Source organism: Grammomys surdaster, unplaced genomic scaffold (genome assembly GCF_004785775.1).
Source record: "Grammomys surdaster isolate TR1022 unplaced genomic scaffold, NIH_TR_1.0 191, whole genome shotgun sequence".
Lineage (NCBI taxonomy): Eukaryota > Metazoa > Chordata > Mammalia > Rodentia > Muridae > Grammomys > Grammomys surdaster.
Window position 1 is genome coordinate 5,061,430 of NW_021604636.1, and position 20,978 is coordinate 5,082,407.

At 38.8% G+C, this 20,978-nt stretch overlaps 1 protein-coding gene across 24 annotated transcripts in view; it reads right to left on the reverse strand.

Moving 5' to 3' along the window:
* Positions 1–590: 590 nt before the first annotated feature.
* Slc4a10 (solute carrier family 4 member 10) overlaps positions 591–20,978 on the reverse strand; it is a 296,786-nt gene continuing 276,398 nt past the window's right edge. For 10 of the 24 annotated variants that reach the window (XM_028769142.1, XM_028769136.1, XM_028769128.1 and 7 more), the window contains 4 exons: positions 13,413–13,480; positions 10,785–10,901; positions 9,987–10,025; positions 591–2,625 (listed from right to left, as the gene is read on the reverse strand). In XM_028769142.1, the coding sequence (XP_028624975.1) occupies positions 10,013–10,025; positions 10,785–10,901; positions 13,413–13,480 (198 nt within the window). In that variant the 3' untranslated portion in view covers positions 591–2,625; positions 9,987–10,012. Of the gene's footprint in view, positions 2,626–9,986; positions 10,047–10,784; positions 10,902–13,412; positions 13,481–20,978 lie in introns of those variants that run through there. The other 14 variants (XM_028769130.1, XM_028769120.1, XM_028769125.1 and 11 more) reach the window with 4 other exon arrangements.

The window sequence follows — 20,978 nt, forward strand, 5'->3', positions numbered from 1 at the left end:
ACCTGACTTTTGATAAAGAAGCCAGACATACACACTGAAAAAAAAAGAAAAAAGAACAACTTCAACAAATGGTCCTGGTCAAACTGGATGTCTGCATGTAGAGGCCTGAATCACCCAAGATATTTCAATACAACATGCATGCCATTAAGTAGGAGCAATCACAAGAGAATGTACTAGTCAGGAGAATTATTAACCATCAAGCAGAGTTCTAAATATTGTTGTCACAACACTCTACTAGATGACTGCAGAAGAACTGCGGTCTCATTTGATCTCTGAAGTAAACATAAGGGATACATTTAGGGAATGCTTTTCTCATACAGGTTGAAAATTGGGCATTCATGAACTCTAATAATACAGATCTATATCATGGGGCTTCCACCACCACAGGGGTAACACCACTTGTATCATGTTCTATAGGGGAGGGGCATGAGGTTAGAGTTGTTTGAATCCTCCTGAAATGTTTATGTCACAAATGTTTCTCAACTGTGTGGATGTCTTAATTTAAATATTATACTTAGATGATTAAAATACTTTACCTGATTTAATGTCTAATATGAAGGGAAAATAAAGACAAGACACATTGTACACACTTTAAAATAAGCATGAAAATTAGGTAGGATAAATATTTATTTCCACATAACATTTTTTTAGTTTTGAAAAACACAATATCCTAGTCACATTTACACAGTACTTAAACATTGCAATAAATTACATTCAAGATATTCAGTAATCTTGACCAGGAATCTGAAATTAGGAGCAAATATAGAATACTACATTTTCTTATATTTTATGTGATTTCAAAATATTAAGATAGAGATAGCATTAAAATTCACACAAGAACAAAATTACTATAAAAATACTCAGAAATACAGAATTTCATAGGCTGATTGCTTGTTTAAACCAATGATCACGTGAAATTTCTGTCACTGGTCATTTCAACAGAACAGATATTACTCTATGGAGACGGTAGGAGAGTGCTTTGGGGATTGGCCTGCTAAGTCATAGACAGTGTGAATGTTTAGATGGAGTGTCACTATTACGACATACACAAAGGTAGCACATTTGGAACAGACAGCTTTGCATTTTTCTTTGCCATTTATAAATACAGACTTTACTAACTGCAAATTCTTCTCACAATTTTGGCTCATATTTCATTAAAAATGGCTCTGGAAAGGATTGTGAGGAAATTTTTTGTTAAAAAAATATCAAAATATTAAGGTTATGAAGGCTTTGTTGTCTTTCACCTTCATTAGCTTAATAGCAAAGAGGATTTTTCCAATTATGTGCATTTATATTGAATACACAGAATTTATAAAACCCAGAAGGCTCTGAATTTTTCTAAACCTGGAGATTGAAAGATTATTATAAGGTTGTCAATCATTGATAATTTTTAGGAACTAAAAACTCTATGATATTTCATTTTTTATTAAATCATATTTATTTAAAATTAAATGAAAATTTTATTTAGTAATATTCAAAAATTCATAACTTCCTTCCTGTTTCAATAAACTTAGTAAAGTTGGACCGTTTCATATGGACTGAAATATTTACATAACCTTCTCTAACAGAATCTGAAATTTTAGTTCAAAGACTATTTTTCCACAACATGCATTTAGTTAAAATGTGGAAAAGAACTTTGAAAACAAAATACAGTTGGAGACCTGTTGGTCTAACAGGACAACGTGATAGGAACCAAAACTTAGCAGCACATGACCATGATCAGTGGAACAGCTGTCAGGGCTGGCATCTCATGTACAACATTGCACCATGTGGCATTCCATAAATATGTGTGTCATAGGTGTATTTGGGAAGCAACTCTTGTCGATGGGAGAGAAATTCAGTAGAACATTTCTGGTAAAGATTTAAAATGAAAAACCCCACAAAACTCTTCAAATATCTCTAAAGTATTTAATACAAGCCTAGTACTTAACTGCGTGGTTGCAACTTGAATTCTAAGTAAACACTACTTGACTCTTTGCAGTATGTCTTTTAAGAAGGTATGAATAGTTCTCTTTCCTCAAATGACTTGAAGTAATAGATATTAAGTATTAAATGTATCATATTAAATTCAAGGAAATACATAAATACAATTATTAAAAATGCTTTCAGAGTAACTTTTTGATTCAGGTCTTTCAAAACCAGTCACGAATGCTAAGCCATAAAAAATAAAAAGTAACACTACTTTTCAAAATTCTTCTGAATAAAATTATCAGGCATCTTCAGGTTACTAAGGTAGGAAAATACAAACTAGGCAAATATGACTTATCTTTTAAAGAAAGCTTTGTTCTTCTAATGCCGACAATGAGAATCCCGTGTTGGCGAATGTCTTACGGCAGTAACACCGGAGACTCTTGCGTTAGCTATTGGATCTGCTTACAAGGGCGTCAACGGCTTAGAGGCTGAACACAGAGATAGAAAGAAGAGTTGCACTACTTACAGTATGAAGGAGGATTTGGGATGGGAGACAGGGATTACAATTACATGATCAAAGCAGTTTTATTAATAATTGTGACACTCTTCTCATATATGTATATGTAAAAAATAAATTGAAGATCAAGTCATAGACAAGTCTCCCTGTCAACGCCTTTCCCTGAGTCAGCTTTCTTCTCCTTTCGGCTTTCAGTGCTAAAGGGAGAGACAGAAAGGGGGGAGATGTTTACTACCACACTCCAGCTTGGTTATTATGAGATTTGCTTGTTTGTTACCCAGATACTAACCACCCACCAACCCCAAAGGAATACAGGAGCTCTCAGGCATTGCTCTTTCGAGCTGCAATGCAGATACACAGCAGCAATTAAATCCTCTGCACTCTGTGAGCTAGAAATCAAGAACTGCAGAGAGGGGGAAATTTAAAAAAACAAAAACAAAAACAAAAAACAAACAAACAAAAACCAGACACGGAGAAACAAAAAAGACATTTCCAAAGAATTCTACAAGCATGCAAGATTAATACATGGTCCTCATTTGGGCAAACGAATATTTGAAAGCTGGTGAAATGCCAACCATGCTCCATGTTAAGGTAGACCAGAAAATGACAGAACAAAGTGCTGCGTGGGGTAGGGGTGGGGATTTCCTAGCTCTGCTGAAAATAGCTTTTCCTTTGTTCCTGGACTGGACCTTGCTCTCTGGTGAGGACAGTGTTATCTTTCCATCTGTGAGAATGGCTCGCTGTTCTCCACATACCTGTGCGATGTTTACAGAGAAACCCTCAGACTACATATCAGAGAGATGATTCATTCCCTTCTAGAATAAACTCACACCTGGAAAGCTTCTGCTTAATCTCATCTCCCAGTTAACTTCTCCAGTGATTGTGTCGATAACGTGGCTACCATTTTTGTTGAGTTATCGAACCACATCTATCATTATGTGCTCTTACTCTCACAGGGAAGTTTCCATGGAGAGTTCGAATATAGCCTTCAAACCAAAGAAGCTTGGACTTAAAAGGGCATGCTTCCAGGAGAGCAACACGCTCCTTCCCCCAGTACTTCCGGTGTCTGGCAAAGTCTCATGGCCTGGAGGTCTCTCCGTTCCCCTTCACATTCATGGCACAAAGAGTAACCTACACGCAGCCCCTGAGACCCTGAACTAGACGAATCGAATCGACACATTTTTTACTGTTAGCTTCAGCCCTTAATATACATTTATGAAATACTTGAAGGTGATCGTACTGTTGGATTTATGACTGTTCCCTGGGTGATAACGGAACCAAGTTATGTTTTTTATGAGTTTTCCTGTGCATCTTTCTTAGTGGTCAATAACTTAAACACATTATGAGAGTGTGCTTTTAAAATTGTTTTTTCTCCAATTCAAGCTAGAAACAGCCCTTCTCAGTTGTCACCACCACCCGGCGCCATCAGGTAAGAAGTGCTGGAGCTTCTGCCATCTGTGGCACGCTGCCAGCGCTGAGAGCTGGTGTGAGCGGGTGTCTATGGCACCCGGGTGTGTGCCTGCTACACTTCTCAGCACATACTCCTTACAGGTCAGAGCGAAGCAACTTTCTTCCCTTTTCTTTTCTCCTTCTTTGAGAAGAGATGACAGTGTGCACATGATGTGTTGAGCGTCTTAATTCTGTATTTTTAACTTCTCTATCTGTATGACTCACTTTTCTCTACTTGATGTTCCTTTTATAAGACAAATGTCTGCTACTCTGCTTTCCAAATTAACTTGTCCTTGGACTTCACCTGTACTCGCCACGTCTGTCAAACAGAGCCAATAAAACCCAGCAGAGTAGGGTGGAGGTAAAGGTACTCACTTTTGCCTCCCAAGGTGTGCAACCTACAACCAGTGACTTAATCTCTCTGAGAGTGGGTTTTTTCAACACTAAATTGAGCATTAGACCATATGGCCTCTGAGTCTTCTTGTAGCTTACTTCCAGAATACTGATTTTGGCATTCCTGTTTCTAATATACTGTCTTTTGTAAAATGGAATGTTGTATCCTATTTTAGGAGACTGAGGGGATAGATACAGTGGCCTCTACTCAAGGACAATTGCTTTGTGTACAATACTTTGAAACTTAGGTATCATATAACTTCTTGATAAGTACATGATTTCTCAATGGTCACTGGCACCACTTGTCACCAAGTAGTGAGGCAAGGGAAGGGGAAAGAGGAAGAGGAGGAGGAGGAGGAAGAAAAGGAGGAGGAGGAAGAGGAGAGAAAGAGAGATACTTAGACATCAACTTGATCCACAGATAAACTTCTTCCTGATCTGCTTTATTATATTTGTGTTTCATATTATGGAATAATGACTTTGTTTTATAACCATTAAATTTATAATGGTTTAATTTATAATCATTGAAATTAATTTGGGGAGGCAGAAGTATTATAATCAGCTCAAAGAACTCTATGAAAATATTTTCTTTGGATTTTCTGACTATATGATGCTCTCTCTCTCTCTCTCTCTCTCTGGGTTTCTTATCACATCTATTTTTCTAGATGCTAATCAACTTTAAGCTTTCATTTAAACAAATATGTATCACATATGTGTTATTTCTTATTGTAATAAACATATGTTATCCGACATTCTGGGAAGATATAGGAATACACAATAGATAAACTATCCTTGTTGGTCAGCTCTCAAAACATACACATGATTAACATTATACAGATTGATCAGGCTGAGATATATATATATATATATATATATATATATATATATATCTCCATAGATTTGAGAGTGGGAAGAGGTACACAAGGGTTTGCAAAGAAGGATAGGGATAGGGAAATGATATAATCATATTATAATGCCAAGAAATAGCTAAAAACATAAAGAGAAGAAAGTGACATTTCAAGAGTAAAGAAAAAGGACCACTGTTGATACACGACTGAGAAATCGACGGTGAAGCTTCTTCCATGGCACTCAAATATTGTTCTGACAAGTATTTGCCAAGAAGTTGAGGAAAGGCTCAGGCCTAAGAAATCACAGCAAAGGAGACTCCCGGATAGGAGGAGGATGTAGGAAGTACAGACGTGAGAGGGAAAAAGAAGCAGAAGCAGGAGCCTGGTCTGATAGGCCAACCATGCTCCAGTGGATGGCCCCACACACGGGGATTTGTCCACAGCATAAACAGGAGTCCATGGCTTAATACTTAGAAGAGGAGACGAAGTTCGGGGTAGTGATCTGGGAGGTACCAGAAAGGAATTGGGGGAAGGCTGGGTATGAACATGATCAAAAGACGTTGTATGACACCTCAAAGAGTTCATAAAAATACTTTTAACATCACTGAAAAAACACTTCTTTTCTCAGCACTGATAGGTACCACTGCAAGAAATATACTTAGGGATCCATTTTGTAAGGCATTGCAGTTATTCACTAATTGTGAGCTAGACACAGTTTTTGAGAGAATTATCAAACTATATAGGAAGCTGTGGAGGCAACCTTGGGCTGGTGCCTACATGGAGCCTTTACCCCTACATTCTAGTGTCTTTGGTAAAGGAAGGTTCTCTGCAAGCTACCAAAAGAGAAACAGGAACACCCATCCGGGCACAAACTCTTTAATCTACAATGTTGTGCCAGCAAGATATGCTAGGGAATGGTGGCACAGAGCCTGGGGAAGTAACCAGCCAATACTGAACCTATACCCAGCACTGCTTGGGTGACCAAGAACCTGCGACTAAATACCCTAGTGACCTAGTCTAAAATGGAACCTGTTCCAAAATAAAACAAAGAAACAAACAAAACAAAATAAAACAAAACTATGTTGCAATAAAATGACTCCTGATGACTGTGCTCATAGATCAGTGCCTGGTTCAGCCGTCTTCAGAAAAGCTACCATCAGCAGCAGATAGGAAAAGATAAAGAGACCCACAGCCAGACATTACGCAGAGAGAGACCTCCGGAACACTCAGCCCAAAGCAGAATGCCTCTATCAAATACCCCTCCTTGGGGCTCTGGAAACCCTGCAGAAGATACAGAAAGGTATAAGAGCCAGAGGGGATGAAGGACACTAAGAAAACAAAGCCCTCTAAATAAATTATGACCAAAGCTCACATGAACTCACAGAGACAGAAGCACCCCATACAGGGCCTGTATGGATCTGCACCAGCTCCTCTGAGTAAATATCACGGCTTCCAGGTTAGTGTTTGTAATGGGATTGCTGAGTGTGCAGTCAAATGGAGCTCTGATTCCTGTGCTTCCTCTGGGCTCTTTCACTTCTGTTTATTTGTTTTTACAATCCCAATGTGTTAGTTTTTGTTTTATCTTATTGAAATTAATTATTATAGTATATAATATAAATATAAAAAGAAAACAAGGTACTGGAGAGTTAGTTCTGCAGTTAAGAGCCTTAGAGTACATGCTGTTCTTGCAAAGGACCCAAGTTGAGTTGCCAGTACCTATGTAAGTTGGCTCAGAATCAGCTCTAACTCTACTATGCTCTCTTCTGACCTTCTTGGGCACCTGTACTCATAAGTGTACACCTACACACAGACACATACGTATAATTTAAAATAAAATAGATTGAGCCAGGCATAGTAGCACACACCTTTGAGCCCAGAACGCAGGAGTCAAAGGCAGATAGATCTCTCCAAGTCCTAGACCAGCCTGGTCTACATATCAGTTCCAGGACAGTGAGAACTACATAGTAAGACCCTGTATTGATGATGACAATGATGATGAAGAAGAGAAGGAGAAGAAGGAGGAGGAGGAAAAAGATGATGATGATGAGGATTATGATGATGATAAATCTTTTAAAAATAAAAACTAACAAAAATTGGAAGCAGTCTAAGTGTGTAACAGTAGGAAACCAAAAAAAATATGTCACAGCTAGATGGCATATAATTTTATAAAATTAAATATGGTTTGTAAAATATTAATAACATATTATTAAAAAAAAGTTATGAAATAACAAGTATTCCATGGCATCAACTTTGCACATTTAAAATACATATAAAGAGAGGTAATCCTTTGAATTATTGACAGCAGTTGACACACAGGAATCACACACAAGTAACATAATTCAAGGCTGAGCAGACACAGGAAAGCCAGGCTACCTACTGCTAAACTGTTCAGAGCAAAGGTTTAGATGCTAATCACCACCTGCTGAATGTTCAACAGTGGTGGCTTTTGCAGGATACAAATGGACTCACAGAGTACTTGTGTGATTATAAAAATATCTTACTGGATTTGTGATTTTAAAAATATTATTATTACACAGAATGCTTAGCAAATAGGAAAAGAACTCTCTTAATGCTTTGCGTTTAGGCCATTTAAGTCTTTGCCATACCAGGAGAAGCTGGGCCACTTTTTTGGAGTGACCGATAAGGAGTTCCCCAGGAGCATCTTTTCACTTCTACCTTGCTTGAAAGAGTTCTTACAAGTGTAACATATAAATTGTCATGCTTAGAGACTGATCCAGTTTTTAATCTTATGTTTTTCTTGGACTTCGAGTGTTGAGTTTAAATGTTAGTTCTGAGAACTTCATAATTTATGGTTTATATTTCGTGTTAGTTTGCAGCAAGGCAGCCAAAAGGTGAAACTAAAATTTAAGTCCATAAAGTAAGAGGCTGTAGAGGAGCTTTTAGCATGTATGCATCATACTGCTCTACCAGGATCAAAGCAGACATCCTCAAGATAAGCTGGAATCGCAACCAGCTCCTAGCCTCTACTCCCAGTCAAACCATACACGATATTTCTAAAAACAAAATGTAAGCAGAACAAATGATAAGATATTGCTGTTCTAAACCTCATTTGCACAGGTAATTAAGCTTCTGAGGTACACTATAGAAAGGAACAAAATGGAAAATAACTGGAGGGGGGAAGGGGTGGATCGAGGGCTGTGTGGAGCCAGCTTAGGTCACAAGAGATAGGGGTCTCAGGAACCTCATCTGTAGGTCATTTTTGGTTTTGACAAGTGGGTTGTCTGCCATCCAGCATATGTGCAGAGTTCCTTTGTCATATTTCACTGTCTCCAGCAGACGTTGAGGAATAGCAGTTGTTTTGGAAGGGTATCATTGCTATTAATATTGATGGGTTTAGAATTTCTCAAAGCCACTTCCTTTTTTTCAGTGTTTGTACTGTTGAGCAATGGAAGACACTATCAACCAACAGATGTGAATTATATCACATCAAAGAGTGAAGAAAAGCGCTCTGCAAAGAAGCACATTAAGGGACATCATTACAGGTTCAAGGAAAACATGGGACACACACACACACACACACAGAGAGAGAGAGAGAGAGAGAGAGAGAGAGAGAGAGATTTAACTTTCATTATATAATTGAAGTTATATCAGAATGAATATGTGTTTTTTAAAGAGAAAACAAGAAATACATGACTACACTAGTATGAATAATGGTCTCCTTAGAACGAGACTTTTAAAACAACTAGGTTTTCCAGTAAATGGCAACATTTGTCCTTAATAGTGACTTTAAGAAGTACATACAGTATCACATTATAAAACCTTTGCTCAATACAAAGAAAACCAAGAAGAGTTTGGACTATGGGCCTCCGTAGTTCACGATGAAAAGCATTTGTAAGTTTGTCTCAGATTCTCCACTTAGTTCCCATGACTGGCATTTTATTTTGAGTCCACCAACCTATATTTCATATTTTAAAATAAATGGAAGAAATGCTAATTTTTACTGTCCATGGGCTCAAATTGCTCTCCTCTTACTCTGATTTTCTTTTAAGAGTTCCGACAAAACACAAATGACTGCGAGGATGACTCCAAGGGACTCTAACTAGGATTTTGAACAAAGAATGCTAAATCATGTTTTAGAATGAACATTACTGCTGCTCAATCCAAGCAAGGGAATACATGCTGGTTTTGAAGCCCTGTTCAAAGACATCATTCAAAAGTATCAGAAATAGCCTGTTAAGAAGCTTGTATCAGCCTCTTTTGGTCTAAGTTTTAAAGAAATTTAGAGAAAGCAGTCAGCAGGATTTAGTCAAGCAATGGAAGAGAGAAAGGAGAGAGAGAGGAAGGAAAGACCACCCCAGCTTCTGGGGTGACGATGGTTGCTGTCTTGTTTACTCTGCTTGCTACAGAGATGACACTGAAGCAGCATGCCATTTTGGGGTGACAAAAACTTGCAATAAGAGGTTCCCCCTTCCCCAAGACTAATGTAGTCTATCTGGCCCATGGCTCCAACTGTGTTTCATGAAGTTTAAAAATTTAGATGTACCACAGCAACATGAATAGAAGCTCCCAGATTTGCAATTTTCAAAATTAAAGGGACAAATTTTCTTTTCCCAATCTAGCAATTTGCTACCATTACTTGCTGAGTATGGTTCTGTAAGGTCTGTTGTTTTGTATGTGATACACTTGCATATGTTAAGGGAAAAATGTTTCCTTATCTTTCAGAGCCCCTTAAAGAACTGCATAGATATAAACCACCACATATTGGATATTGGATTGGAGTCCAAGTCTCCAGGCCTTTTGCCTCCCCAAAACTCACACAGATTACACAGGCTGACCAGGATTCCAGAAGACACCACTTAACATAAGGAAATGCAACCAGGGAATAGGTTTGAGGGAAAAGCTCTTACCTTTGGGGAATCAGCTTCTAGAGTGATTAAGAAGGGGAGCTTATGATAAAAGAATGTAATATAAAAATTAAGTAGAAAAGTTAATGTAAGGTTATAAAAATAAATAAATTAAATCATTATCATACCATCCCCAAACATCCACCATTTTCTTATGAGAAGCAAAACTAGTGTAACACAGGAATTTCCTCTTCTTTTGTTCAGCATCTAAGATGGTTGCATGGTATGGTCCAAACTCATTTATATTTCAACTGAAATACAAGGATTCTCTTACTACTTAAAACCAGCATGCACAGCTGCAGGACTGCTTACATGTCTACGGGCTGACGAGAACGGATGGATGTCCAGGGTAAGGTTAGGGGAGCTTGTCGGGAACTTGAAAATTGGGAACTGGAAATCAACTAAATGTAGAATGACCGTTACATGTGCCAAATCATTGCCACAAAGGAACAGGAAGTGGGGAATGTGGTCTGGGACCTACAGTAGTCCTGAGTGTGTGATGAAGAGATCCATGAAACCACACAAAGAAAGAGTGGGCCAGAATGAATGTTCACAATCATCATGCACTGGGGTCATCGATAGCTCCATTTCCCCCCCACTGTCGTTTTGGAGTGGAGCTTTAATTTGAAAGGAAGACACTGAGAAGCAAAATGCTTGTAAAAATTATCATTCTCCCTTTAGAAAAAATTCTGAAATATTTTAACTTTAAATGATTAAAATCAATAATATCTACTGAATAAATCTGGCAAATTTATCCCACAAAGCATTAACATTAATATAACATTACTTCAAAATTCCAACCTTTTAGAAGGAAAGCGTGACTCCTTTTCTTTTGAGTTGTCAGCAGTAACTAGAAGGTTCCCCCACATGGCGGTCTTTGACATTTCATCAGAAATATTGATCACAGATGGGTCATCTCTAGATAGGAGTTTACCCAAAATGAAAGATGGGGCATTCAGTTAGGGAAGATGAATATAGAACAATTTTATAAGTTTGTAAAAAATTTTATCAAACTTTTAATAGCAAAGCACATAAAACATAAAGTTTTCATCTTAAATATTTTAAAACATACAATGAAAAGTAATAAAAGACATTTACAACTTATAGCCTACAACTAGCATCTGTCTCCAGAATTCTTTCATCTTATCAAGCTGAATTTTGTATCTATTAAACAACAACTCTCCTCTTCCTCCTTTTCCTGGCCCCGGCAACCTACACTGCATGTTCCATGTCTATTGTTTGTGGCCCATGGAAAATGGATCACACAGTGGTTTGTGTGTGTGTATGTGTGTGACTGGCTTACTTCATTTGGAAGTGTCCTTCTAGTTCAAGATGTCTAAATATATGCCTAAACTTCTCTTCTTTTAAGGTTGAATAATACTCCATTTTGTTTATTATAATAGCACATTTTTCATAATTAATATAGAGAGTTGTATAGAAATAGCTTTGGGCTACAGTTCTCTTAATCCATTCCAGATCACAGCGATCAGTTCCCATGTGTCTATTGCTCAGTCACTTGCTCCTATCCTTTACAGCGAGGCAGATTCCTCTCTTCATCTCCTCTGACCCTGCAGCGGCTGCCACTGTTTCAGATGCCTACAATACTCTGTGCCTTCCTTTCCTTCTGGCCTCACCTCTTGTTATCTTACATCTGCTTACTGTTCTGTCCCCACATTCTAATAGCCTCCAGACTGTTCTCGAATGGTCTAGAGAAGCTCAGCGTTCCTAATACTGAGACCCTTTAATATAGTTCATGTGGTGACCCACAACCATAAAATTACTTAATTGCTACTTGATGTAATTTTGCTACTGGTATGAATCATAATGTAAATGTGTGATATGCAGGTTATCTGATATGTGACATCAAAGGAGTAACAACCCACGTAAGTCAACTTCCTCAATTTAAAGTATCTGAAAAATCTAAAGAAAATATTCTAATGTATAGATAGAGTTGGGCTACTGTTTTCTTAATCCATCCCAGATCTCAGACTTTTGTTGTCAACTCTGTTCTAATTACACTGCTCAGGCATGCCCATGCTGCAAGTATTTTAAATTGTCATTCTGCCTCTCCAGTTGTTTTCTTTGTCTTTCTATCCTTCTTTTTGCCATGTACAACTCTGTATTAACTGTTCATGTTTTTGTGTTCTGCCTTTATCCTTTATTCTACTTGGATATACTGTATGTGACAGCAGGATTCTAGAACACTGGCTAACAGCTGCTTTCTCAAAAGTCATCCAGAGTGGGACACATGGCAGGTACTCAGTAATTATTTGCTTGAATATGAATGCAGCCTACATACTCAGTAATTATTTGTGTGAGAGTGAATGCAGCCTGTGACTTTGGCAGAGCACTTCCCCAGGGCTGGGGAACCTACAGTATTAGGTTCTATGCTGATGGTTTGTTTAGCTTTGTCCTGTTTTCATACTTTAAATTTACAACAATTAAAGAAAACATTTATGATGCTTTAAAACTTCCCAAGAGTTAAAAACATAATCAAATGGCAGCATAAACTAATCAACAACTTTTGTAACTAAGAAAATAGCACTATTTTTTTAGTACATATAGCTATGAAAAAAATCATATTAACAAAACTCCCGAGCTAGCCTCATGTCACCTCCATTGGTGGCTGTTCACAAGAGGACAACAAATCCACCAGTTATTGAAAAAAGCACCAGGACCCAGCCTTGTTCAGTCTGAAAATACGTGTTTATTTCCTCCAGCCTCCTTGAAAATGGAACTTCCTAGAATCTCAGAATAGGAGATCAACCAATTTCCAAGAAAGCATCACATGAAAAACAAATATCTCATGATATTAGGAGACTGTCTTATGGGGAAAAGGGTTTAGAAAATTCTGATTTAAGCAAAATTAAGCTTTAAGGGGGGCAGTTCTATTTTTATTATCTCACATGTAAAGGTTATTTGTGAATTTCAAGCTAGCATTCAGTTTGGACCACTTTCAATTTAACTACTGAGCCCTTTTGGAATGACATGTCATAAAACTAGTTCCCAGAGAATTCACTTGAAAACATACTGACCCTCCTCAATAAAGGGTATTTTAAGTGTGTGTGTGTATGTGCCTGTGTGAGTGTCGGTGTGTGTGTGTATGTGTCTGTGTGAGTGTCGGTGTGTGTGTTTGTCTGTGTGTGTGTGTGTGTGTGTGTGTGTGTGAGAGAGAGAGAGAGGGAGAGAGAGAGAGAGAGAGAGAGAGAGAGCGCTAGTTCACGGCACCATGCTTCATTTTATTTATTTTGCTGCACAGTGATTGCTGGCAGGGCGTACTGGAACCTAGAATTTATTTTTTGGTCTTAGGTTGTTGTTGTTTTAACACAACCTGAATAACTTTCATTTCAGTGTGGTATGAAATTCTTAAGCTGAGTATAACCAGCACATTCTAGGACTCTACCTGTGGTGTTTTAAACATCTGTTTACCTGTAGTGTCCCTCCAGTGGGAGTTGTACTGTGCCCTCGTCCTCCATGGCTAGCATACTTTGTTCTTCCTGGAATGACAAATGTAGTGTAGATAAAGTGAACCCGATGGGTCTCTATTTTACATTAAAGAAGAAACACAGATTAATGTTTTATTATCTCATTAACCTCGGGACCTTCCACTTTGTTTGCACTTATTAATGCTAGCACAGGTCCTTTCAATAAAGCCTCAGCGACTAAGAACACAGTAATTAAGGAAAGTCTCATAACATGAAGTAATTTAAATGCTAACGACAATCTCTTCCGTGTCACTCAAGGCAAAACATGGTTCATTCCCAAGCACATTAAAGAAGCAGCCTGAATTGCACAGGATCGAGAGTATGGGTGAGGCACTGAGACTTTGGGTTTATAAATTGAATTTACATTCCCCAAATCCTCTGCTAGGAAGGGGTGAGGGTTACATATTCAGAGCACTGATTCTCAAACTCTAGAGTTGTCTGCATGCAGTGCTAAAAATATCACGGGCCCTACCTCTAGAGCTTCTGATGCTGTAGGTCTGAAATAGAGAGGGCACACAAATGTACATTTCTAACAAATTCCAGGGGATGTTGATTATACTGATCTGGGACCACATCTTGAGACTTGCTCAAGAGACTTGGAGAAAGACAGAAGATTCCTTCTTATATGCATCAAAACAAAGTATCTGTTGAACATGCATGAGGACCTGAGTCCAGATCCCCAGAAACCACACACAGACTGAGGTGGCACCACCAGTGCTGAGGGTGGAGGCAGGCGAGTCCCTGGAGCTCTTTATCCAGCTAGCCCAGTCGATATGCGAGCTCCAGGTTCCAAGACATACACCCCCTCTCAAAAATTAAGATAGAAAATGACAGAGAAATAAAGCTGATATTGATCGTGTATATTTGTACAAACATACATAAATATGCATGCAAACCTGTACATATAACCTTCCACAGAAAGACAGATTTCTGACTCGCCATGATGAAGTAATAAACAAAATACCCTCCATTTAGATATATATTAAGTTTTTGTTTCATGCTTTAGATTTTTCTTACAACAGCAATATTCTATCCTTCTCTAAAAGGTGAAAACACTTAATATATCCTTGCACACATTTTCTTCTTTTATAATTTTTTTTAATCTATAAACTTTTGAAGTGAAGATAAGCTTATGGCTATCATACAGAAATCTCTTATTTATTTTTCAATGACAGTACTGTTATATTTTTGTATGCACTATACGTTTAGATTATGTTATATGTAGATTGTGTGTAAACACACAGTCTTATTTAAGGCATTCATTTACAAATTGGTCAGCTGGCTTTAGCCCAGTTCATTACTTAGGACTATTTTTAAATTTTAGAATTGTTATGCCTGACTCCTGGAATAGATTTCTAAGATGTGCAGATCCAAGGAACCAAGCATTCCTGCCTACCTGGGAAACGGATGAGATGAAACAGGATTGGGGCTAAAGGTTGTCCTTCACCCACTTTCCTTAGCTTAGCTTAAGTAATGTGACCAAACTAATTAAGTTAACACAGTGAAGTTAACCAGATTAACTTAAACCAGCTGCCTAAACTCAGTTTAGTTCAATTGACCTAACTGAACTAGTTTACTAGTTGGTAAAGAGATGGCTTTGGCTACTGCAATTATTCCCATGAGCAAAATGTTGAATGCTATATTTATTATAATTTCAAGTGATAAAGTGTTCTCAGATGGTTCTGCAGCTGGCTGACTTGTGACTGTACATAGAGGCAGGTCTCAGTTCATGCTTGCAGCATTCTCCCAGCTGCTGATGGAGGCAGGCCCCTATGAGGATACTTCAGCCTCAATGCCTGCAGAAGCTCCAGGTCATCTATGCTGTGGAATACTGTGAGGGGCCTCCATGAACTTGTCTACAACTTAGCTTATATGTTCTCCTCAGATACCACGTTGTGTATTACACTTCGTGGGACTAAGATATCCTTGTGTCCAAGAAAATAATTCTAATCACTTTCTGTGATGTTTAAGAAGGAATTAGTTTCTTTCAAAGCCCACTATGCCCTTGTCATAGACAGTGTTCTTAGAACTAAAAGGTGAATAGTGCATGTGTCACTTTCATACTCCTGTGACCTAACATCTGACAAGAATCAACTTCAGAGGGTTTTTTACGGTTGGACAGTAGGGAGAGCGTGGTGACAGGAACACTGGACACTGCTGTAAACCATCAGGAAGAAGAGGCAAAACTGAACGTGATGCTCAACTATAAATATGAAACCCAAGGGTCTACCACTGACCAGAGTCCTCTAGTGAGGACTCCATTCAGGTACTACAGCATTTTAAAGAATGTCACTAGCTGGAAACTGAGTGTTCAAACACACACGTCTATAACATTTTTTAAATAAACTAGACCATTCTGCTCTATTTTCCCATAGGGTCATGGTCATCTTTGAGGCTCATAGAAATATCTTAACTGTGAACCCCTGTACAATAAAAAAAGCAAGTTAAATACTTTTAACACACAATAGTACAGAGTAACTATCTACATCTCGAAATGGAGGAATGGGGATATAGAAGGGAAAGATTATGCAAACGTAAGACCAAAACCCAGGAAGACAAACTCCAAATCCTACAGCTTCATGTCCAGCATCTGAAACTCATGATGGTATCACCTGTGGTCCAAAGGGCTCCAGCAGTCCCGTCTCTCCTGCTTCACTGCCTGTAGCACACATAGCCTCTCTCTTCGCTACCTCCACTCCCTGCTCCAGGCTTTCCTGTAGAGGAACCCTGTGGTTCTGGTATCTTCCACACAAGGCTTTCTTTATAAGCCAATCTTCAACCTTACAGCCTCATATATTTCTTTCTTGGGGCCTCATTTGCAGAGATTCCAACTCTGTGATACATTTCGTGGCCTCAGTAGCCTTCAGAAATCTTGGCAAAAGCTTTATTGAGTCTCTTGTTCTTGCATCTCCCATGCTCATACAACTGCGAAAACATAGTGCTGCCAAGACCTCCAACCAACTCAAGATGAAGCTGTATCAGCTTTGCATTCTGACCCTATGGAAACACTTACAGAGACAGTTGTTTCTGAGGGGCAATACATTCAGTAGTATTCTCAGTTTAGACTTTAGTCTTAAAAGTGAATTTCCATTTTCACAGGGTAGAGCCTACTATGGGTAAAGCCTCACCTTTAGGTTACCTTTTCTCTTGTCTCTGTACATAGCACAAGATTTTTTTCTTAATGGTGCTAATCTCTAATGTTTATACTTGCCATATCAGTCACAGTCTTGCATATAACTGTAAGCTCTCACTTTCCCGAAAAAACTAGACAGTTTTCAAAACTTTCTGTTCCACTAGCTGCTAGACTATAGACCTAGATAAGAGCAATAAATAATAACCATAACACAGTCTAAATACCATACAATTTTGACATTTCCCCCCTATCAGTTCAGTTTATTACTTTCAAGTTCAGATTTTCTGAAATTCTCTGGACATAGAAAGGCTGAATTCAACCACGTTGGATTTGGCAGTCTATGACATAAATTGTCTCTGACCCAACTCAATGGAATCCTTGTTCCCCTTTGAACCTCCAAAAGTTAGTTGGTCCTCCACTGGTCCACATTTCTTTTGGCATTCTGGTCTTCTGAACTCCAAACAGATGAGCCAGTAAAGGTTTGTTTATAGTACTCACATCTTTCTATTCCTACTCTAGATTCCTGCACTTTCCTCCCAGAAACCTATTCGGTAGGCTAGCAGCAGCCATGTGGTCAGGCCTTATTATTCCATAACAAATCTCTGTGTTAGTTACTTTCCTCATTGTTGTGAATAAAGACTTGATGGGAATTAGGGATTACCAAGGGATACAGTCCAATATGGCAGGAAGGCATGATGGCAGGTGTGTGAAGGACCTGGCTACGCTCTATCCGAATTAAGGAAGCAGAGAGCAGCAAGAATTGGGCCTTGACTCTAAAACTTCAAAGTCTACCACCAATAAACATTTTGCTCTAGAGGCTTCCCCTAGAAGTTCCATAATCTTCAAGAAAAGTGCCATCATCTGGGGACCAAGCATACAAATACACAAGCTTATGGGAAACAATTTTTACTCAATTTACAACAAAGAGACCATTAGTTAAAATGACTCATTTAAGAATAAGAAGAGCTACTCTGCAGCCTAGAAGGAGGTATTCTTTGCAACTTAGTTTATCAAGGCAAATGAGCATTCTCACACCATGGAGTCTGAGTCAGAACATATCTATCCATTCAGGTAGAAAACATTCCTTTTATTCTTTTTATATTGTTGTACATGGAGGGACATAAAGAGACCCTCAGTAATCCAAAGGCTATATATCACAAACCAAGATGTAAACAAAGCATATATCTGCCTTTGGTTGTTCACAGAAGACGATACATAAAGTCTCTTCTGGCCAAACCAGAAAGAGTTAATAAAGTCTAAAATGGAAAAAAAATAGGAAGAGAATGAGAGTATGATCAGCACCAATGCTACCTAGCAGCAGCAGCAGCAACAACAACAACCACAACCATTACCACCACCACCACCACCACCACCACCACCACCACCACAACAACAACAACAACAGGCAGATCCATTAGCAGCAAGGACTGGGCCTTAAGCTTTGTGGATAATGTTTGTCCTGATGCTTTTCCACTTTCCTCTCAAACTTCTCCCAATAATTATTTTGTACTCTGAGGCTCTTTAGTATGTGTGGGCTTTATACTAGTCATCATTCTATCCAAACAAAAACTCATCACCTCTAAAGATAGTATTTCCAAGCCATGCTTATCTGAAGTAAAGGTGGCTGAGCAGTCACTGTTGCTGTCTTCAGTGCCAGAAGGGAGCTGAGTGGGCCTGGGTGTGGTGATTGGTGGGACAGCTGCAGCCCAAGCAGCACTTTTGGGGAGGCAAAAAATGGTGGCTTTTCATAGAAGAGCCATCAAATCTGGCACAGGTTCCATTATCTCCACCGTCCAGGCTATCTCGTCATGCAAGAAGACATAGAGCTGAATGAAGCTAACCAGATAACTACTATAGCAGTACTTAACATGGCTTCCATTTAGCATGTCATTTACACAGGACCCATCAATGGTCCAACAATGATCCATCCAAACCCAAAGAAAGGGTTTGGCCAACAAGACTTTAGAAATCTTTTATGCTATGATTTTAAGACAATATTTTAATTAAGATGGTTAGCAAAATGGTTTTTAGATACAAAATGAGGGGGGAAACAAGTAATTCCATATCTTACAAAGATCAGGAAAATTGACACATTAAAAATGAAAGCTACTCAATTGCACACATTGATGGAGTTGTATTATGTTCTAGGCAAATCTCAAAGATTAATAGACACTACTAATCAGTTCACTTAATGAATGTATATTTACATGATTTACATGACACTTGGCCTGTAAGCTACTTAAACACACACACACACACAAAGGTATGAACCATACTATCAAAGGAAATAAAGGATTAGCACAGAAAGTACAGAACTAGACTGTGAAAAGGAAACTTTAGGTAGGAAGATGAGAATGCAAGACAGGCATAAAGGATGGAACTAAGGTGTTTTCATGGCAGTGAGTGACTAGCTTCATTAAACCTAAAGGCCCATGCTGAGTTGACTTGGGAATTATAACCTATCAGATTCTAGTGTTTGATAAACCAAATAAGATTACATCCTCAGTCTGAACTTTATTTTGTGATAGCAGAAAAATTAAAATTGTTATATTATAGTACCTGACTTGTGCTCTGTCCTTTACCTTCAGTAAGATAGGTAACTTCAGCTGTATATCCACTTTGGGGACAAGGTCTGTATCTATGTGGTAGCCATTAAAAAAACCTCAAAGTATAAACAAGAGCAGAGTCAGTGTTCACAAAGATACTTAAGTTATTATATGGAACAAACACTTGGCAATGCTGCAATTTATGCTTCTTAAAGACTGGGAGGAGATTCAGTACTCACGGTCAGCACTCTGTTTTATTGAAGAGGCAAATGAGACCTGCAGAACTTAGGAAGCATCTACCATTTCATTCTTCAACTAATACACTGGGCTGCACATAGTGTATATGTATATAATTTACAAACAATAAATGACCATGTCCATACCAGACTTAATAAACAGAAGCTGGAGACAATCCAGATGTCCCTCAACTGAACGATACAAAAAATGTGGTTCAGTTACAATATGGAATACTATTCAGACCATTCAGCTATTAAAAACGAGGACATCATGAATTTTGCAGGCAAATGGATGGAACTAGAAAATACCATCCTGAGTGAGGTAACTCAGACTCAAAAGGACATGCATGGTATGTACTCACTGATACATACCATGCTAGAAAATGGCTAGAAAAGTACAGAAGTGTAACAAGTAATAAGACCCAAGTGAGAATGTTCCAATTCCACTTAGAAGGGGGAAGGAAATAATCACAGGAGGCAAAGGAATGGCGGGAGGGACCTGAGTGGGAGAGAGGGAGGAAAGGGGAAAGGGAGAACAGGATAAGGTATATGGTTTGGTGGGAATAGGAAAGAAGTCCAGAGGGACAAGAGAATAAATGGAGATAAGCAGCCTCAGGGGTGGGACATGGGGGTGACCATCTAGAATGTATCAGAGACCCAGGAGGTGGGAGACTCTAAGGACTCAATGGGGGCGATCTTAGCCAAAATGCTCAACATTGGGGAGAGGGAACTTGAAGAGTCCACGTCCAATAGATAGAGTTTCAAGTGGAGGTAGACGGTTACTAACACATAGTCAAAATTTCTGACACAGAACTCTACTTTTCTAAAAGAATTGCAGGGACAAAAAATGGAGATGAGACTGAAGGAAAAGCTGTCCAATGACTGGCCCAACTTGGGATCCATCTCATGGTGGGGAGGGTGCACCAAGGCCTGACACTATTACTGATGCTATGATGTGCTTACAGATGGGAGCCTGGCATGACTGTCCTCTGAGAGGCCCTACCAGCAGCTGACTGAGACAGAAGCAGATACCTACACCCAACCACTGGACTAAAGTTGGGGACATCTATGTTTGAACTACAGGAAGAATTGAAGAAGCCAAAGGTGACCCCATAGGAAGACCAGCTGTCTCAACTTAGACCCCAGGGAGCTCCCAGAGACTGAGCTACCAACCAGGAGCATACACAGGCCAATCCAAGGCCTATGGCACAAAATAGCAGAGGTCTGCCTAGTCAGGCCTTAGTGGGAGAAGATGTGCTTAATCTGTGAGAGGCTTGAGGCTCCAGGGAAGGGGAAGGTTTGGTGAGGGGGAGCACTCACAGAGGCAAGGGGGAGGAGGAATGGGATGAAGAACTGTGGGAGAAGGAGCCAAGGTGAGGTCAACAACTAAAATGTTAATTAATTAATTAATTAATTGATAGAAGTATTATATATGATTTCTAATAGATTAAAGAGTTGGTAGAATAAAACAATAAAACCTTAAAAGGTAAAAATAGAGTGGGACGTATAGAATTCTGTTAAGTCCATGGATGCATCAAAACTTGACTCCGCAACTTTTTGAAGTTTGTGTGTGTGTGTGTGTGTGTGTGTGTGTG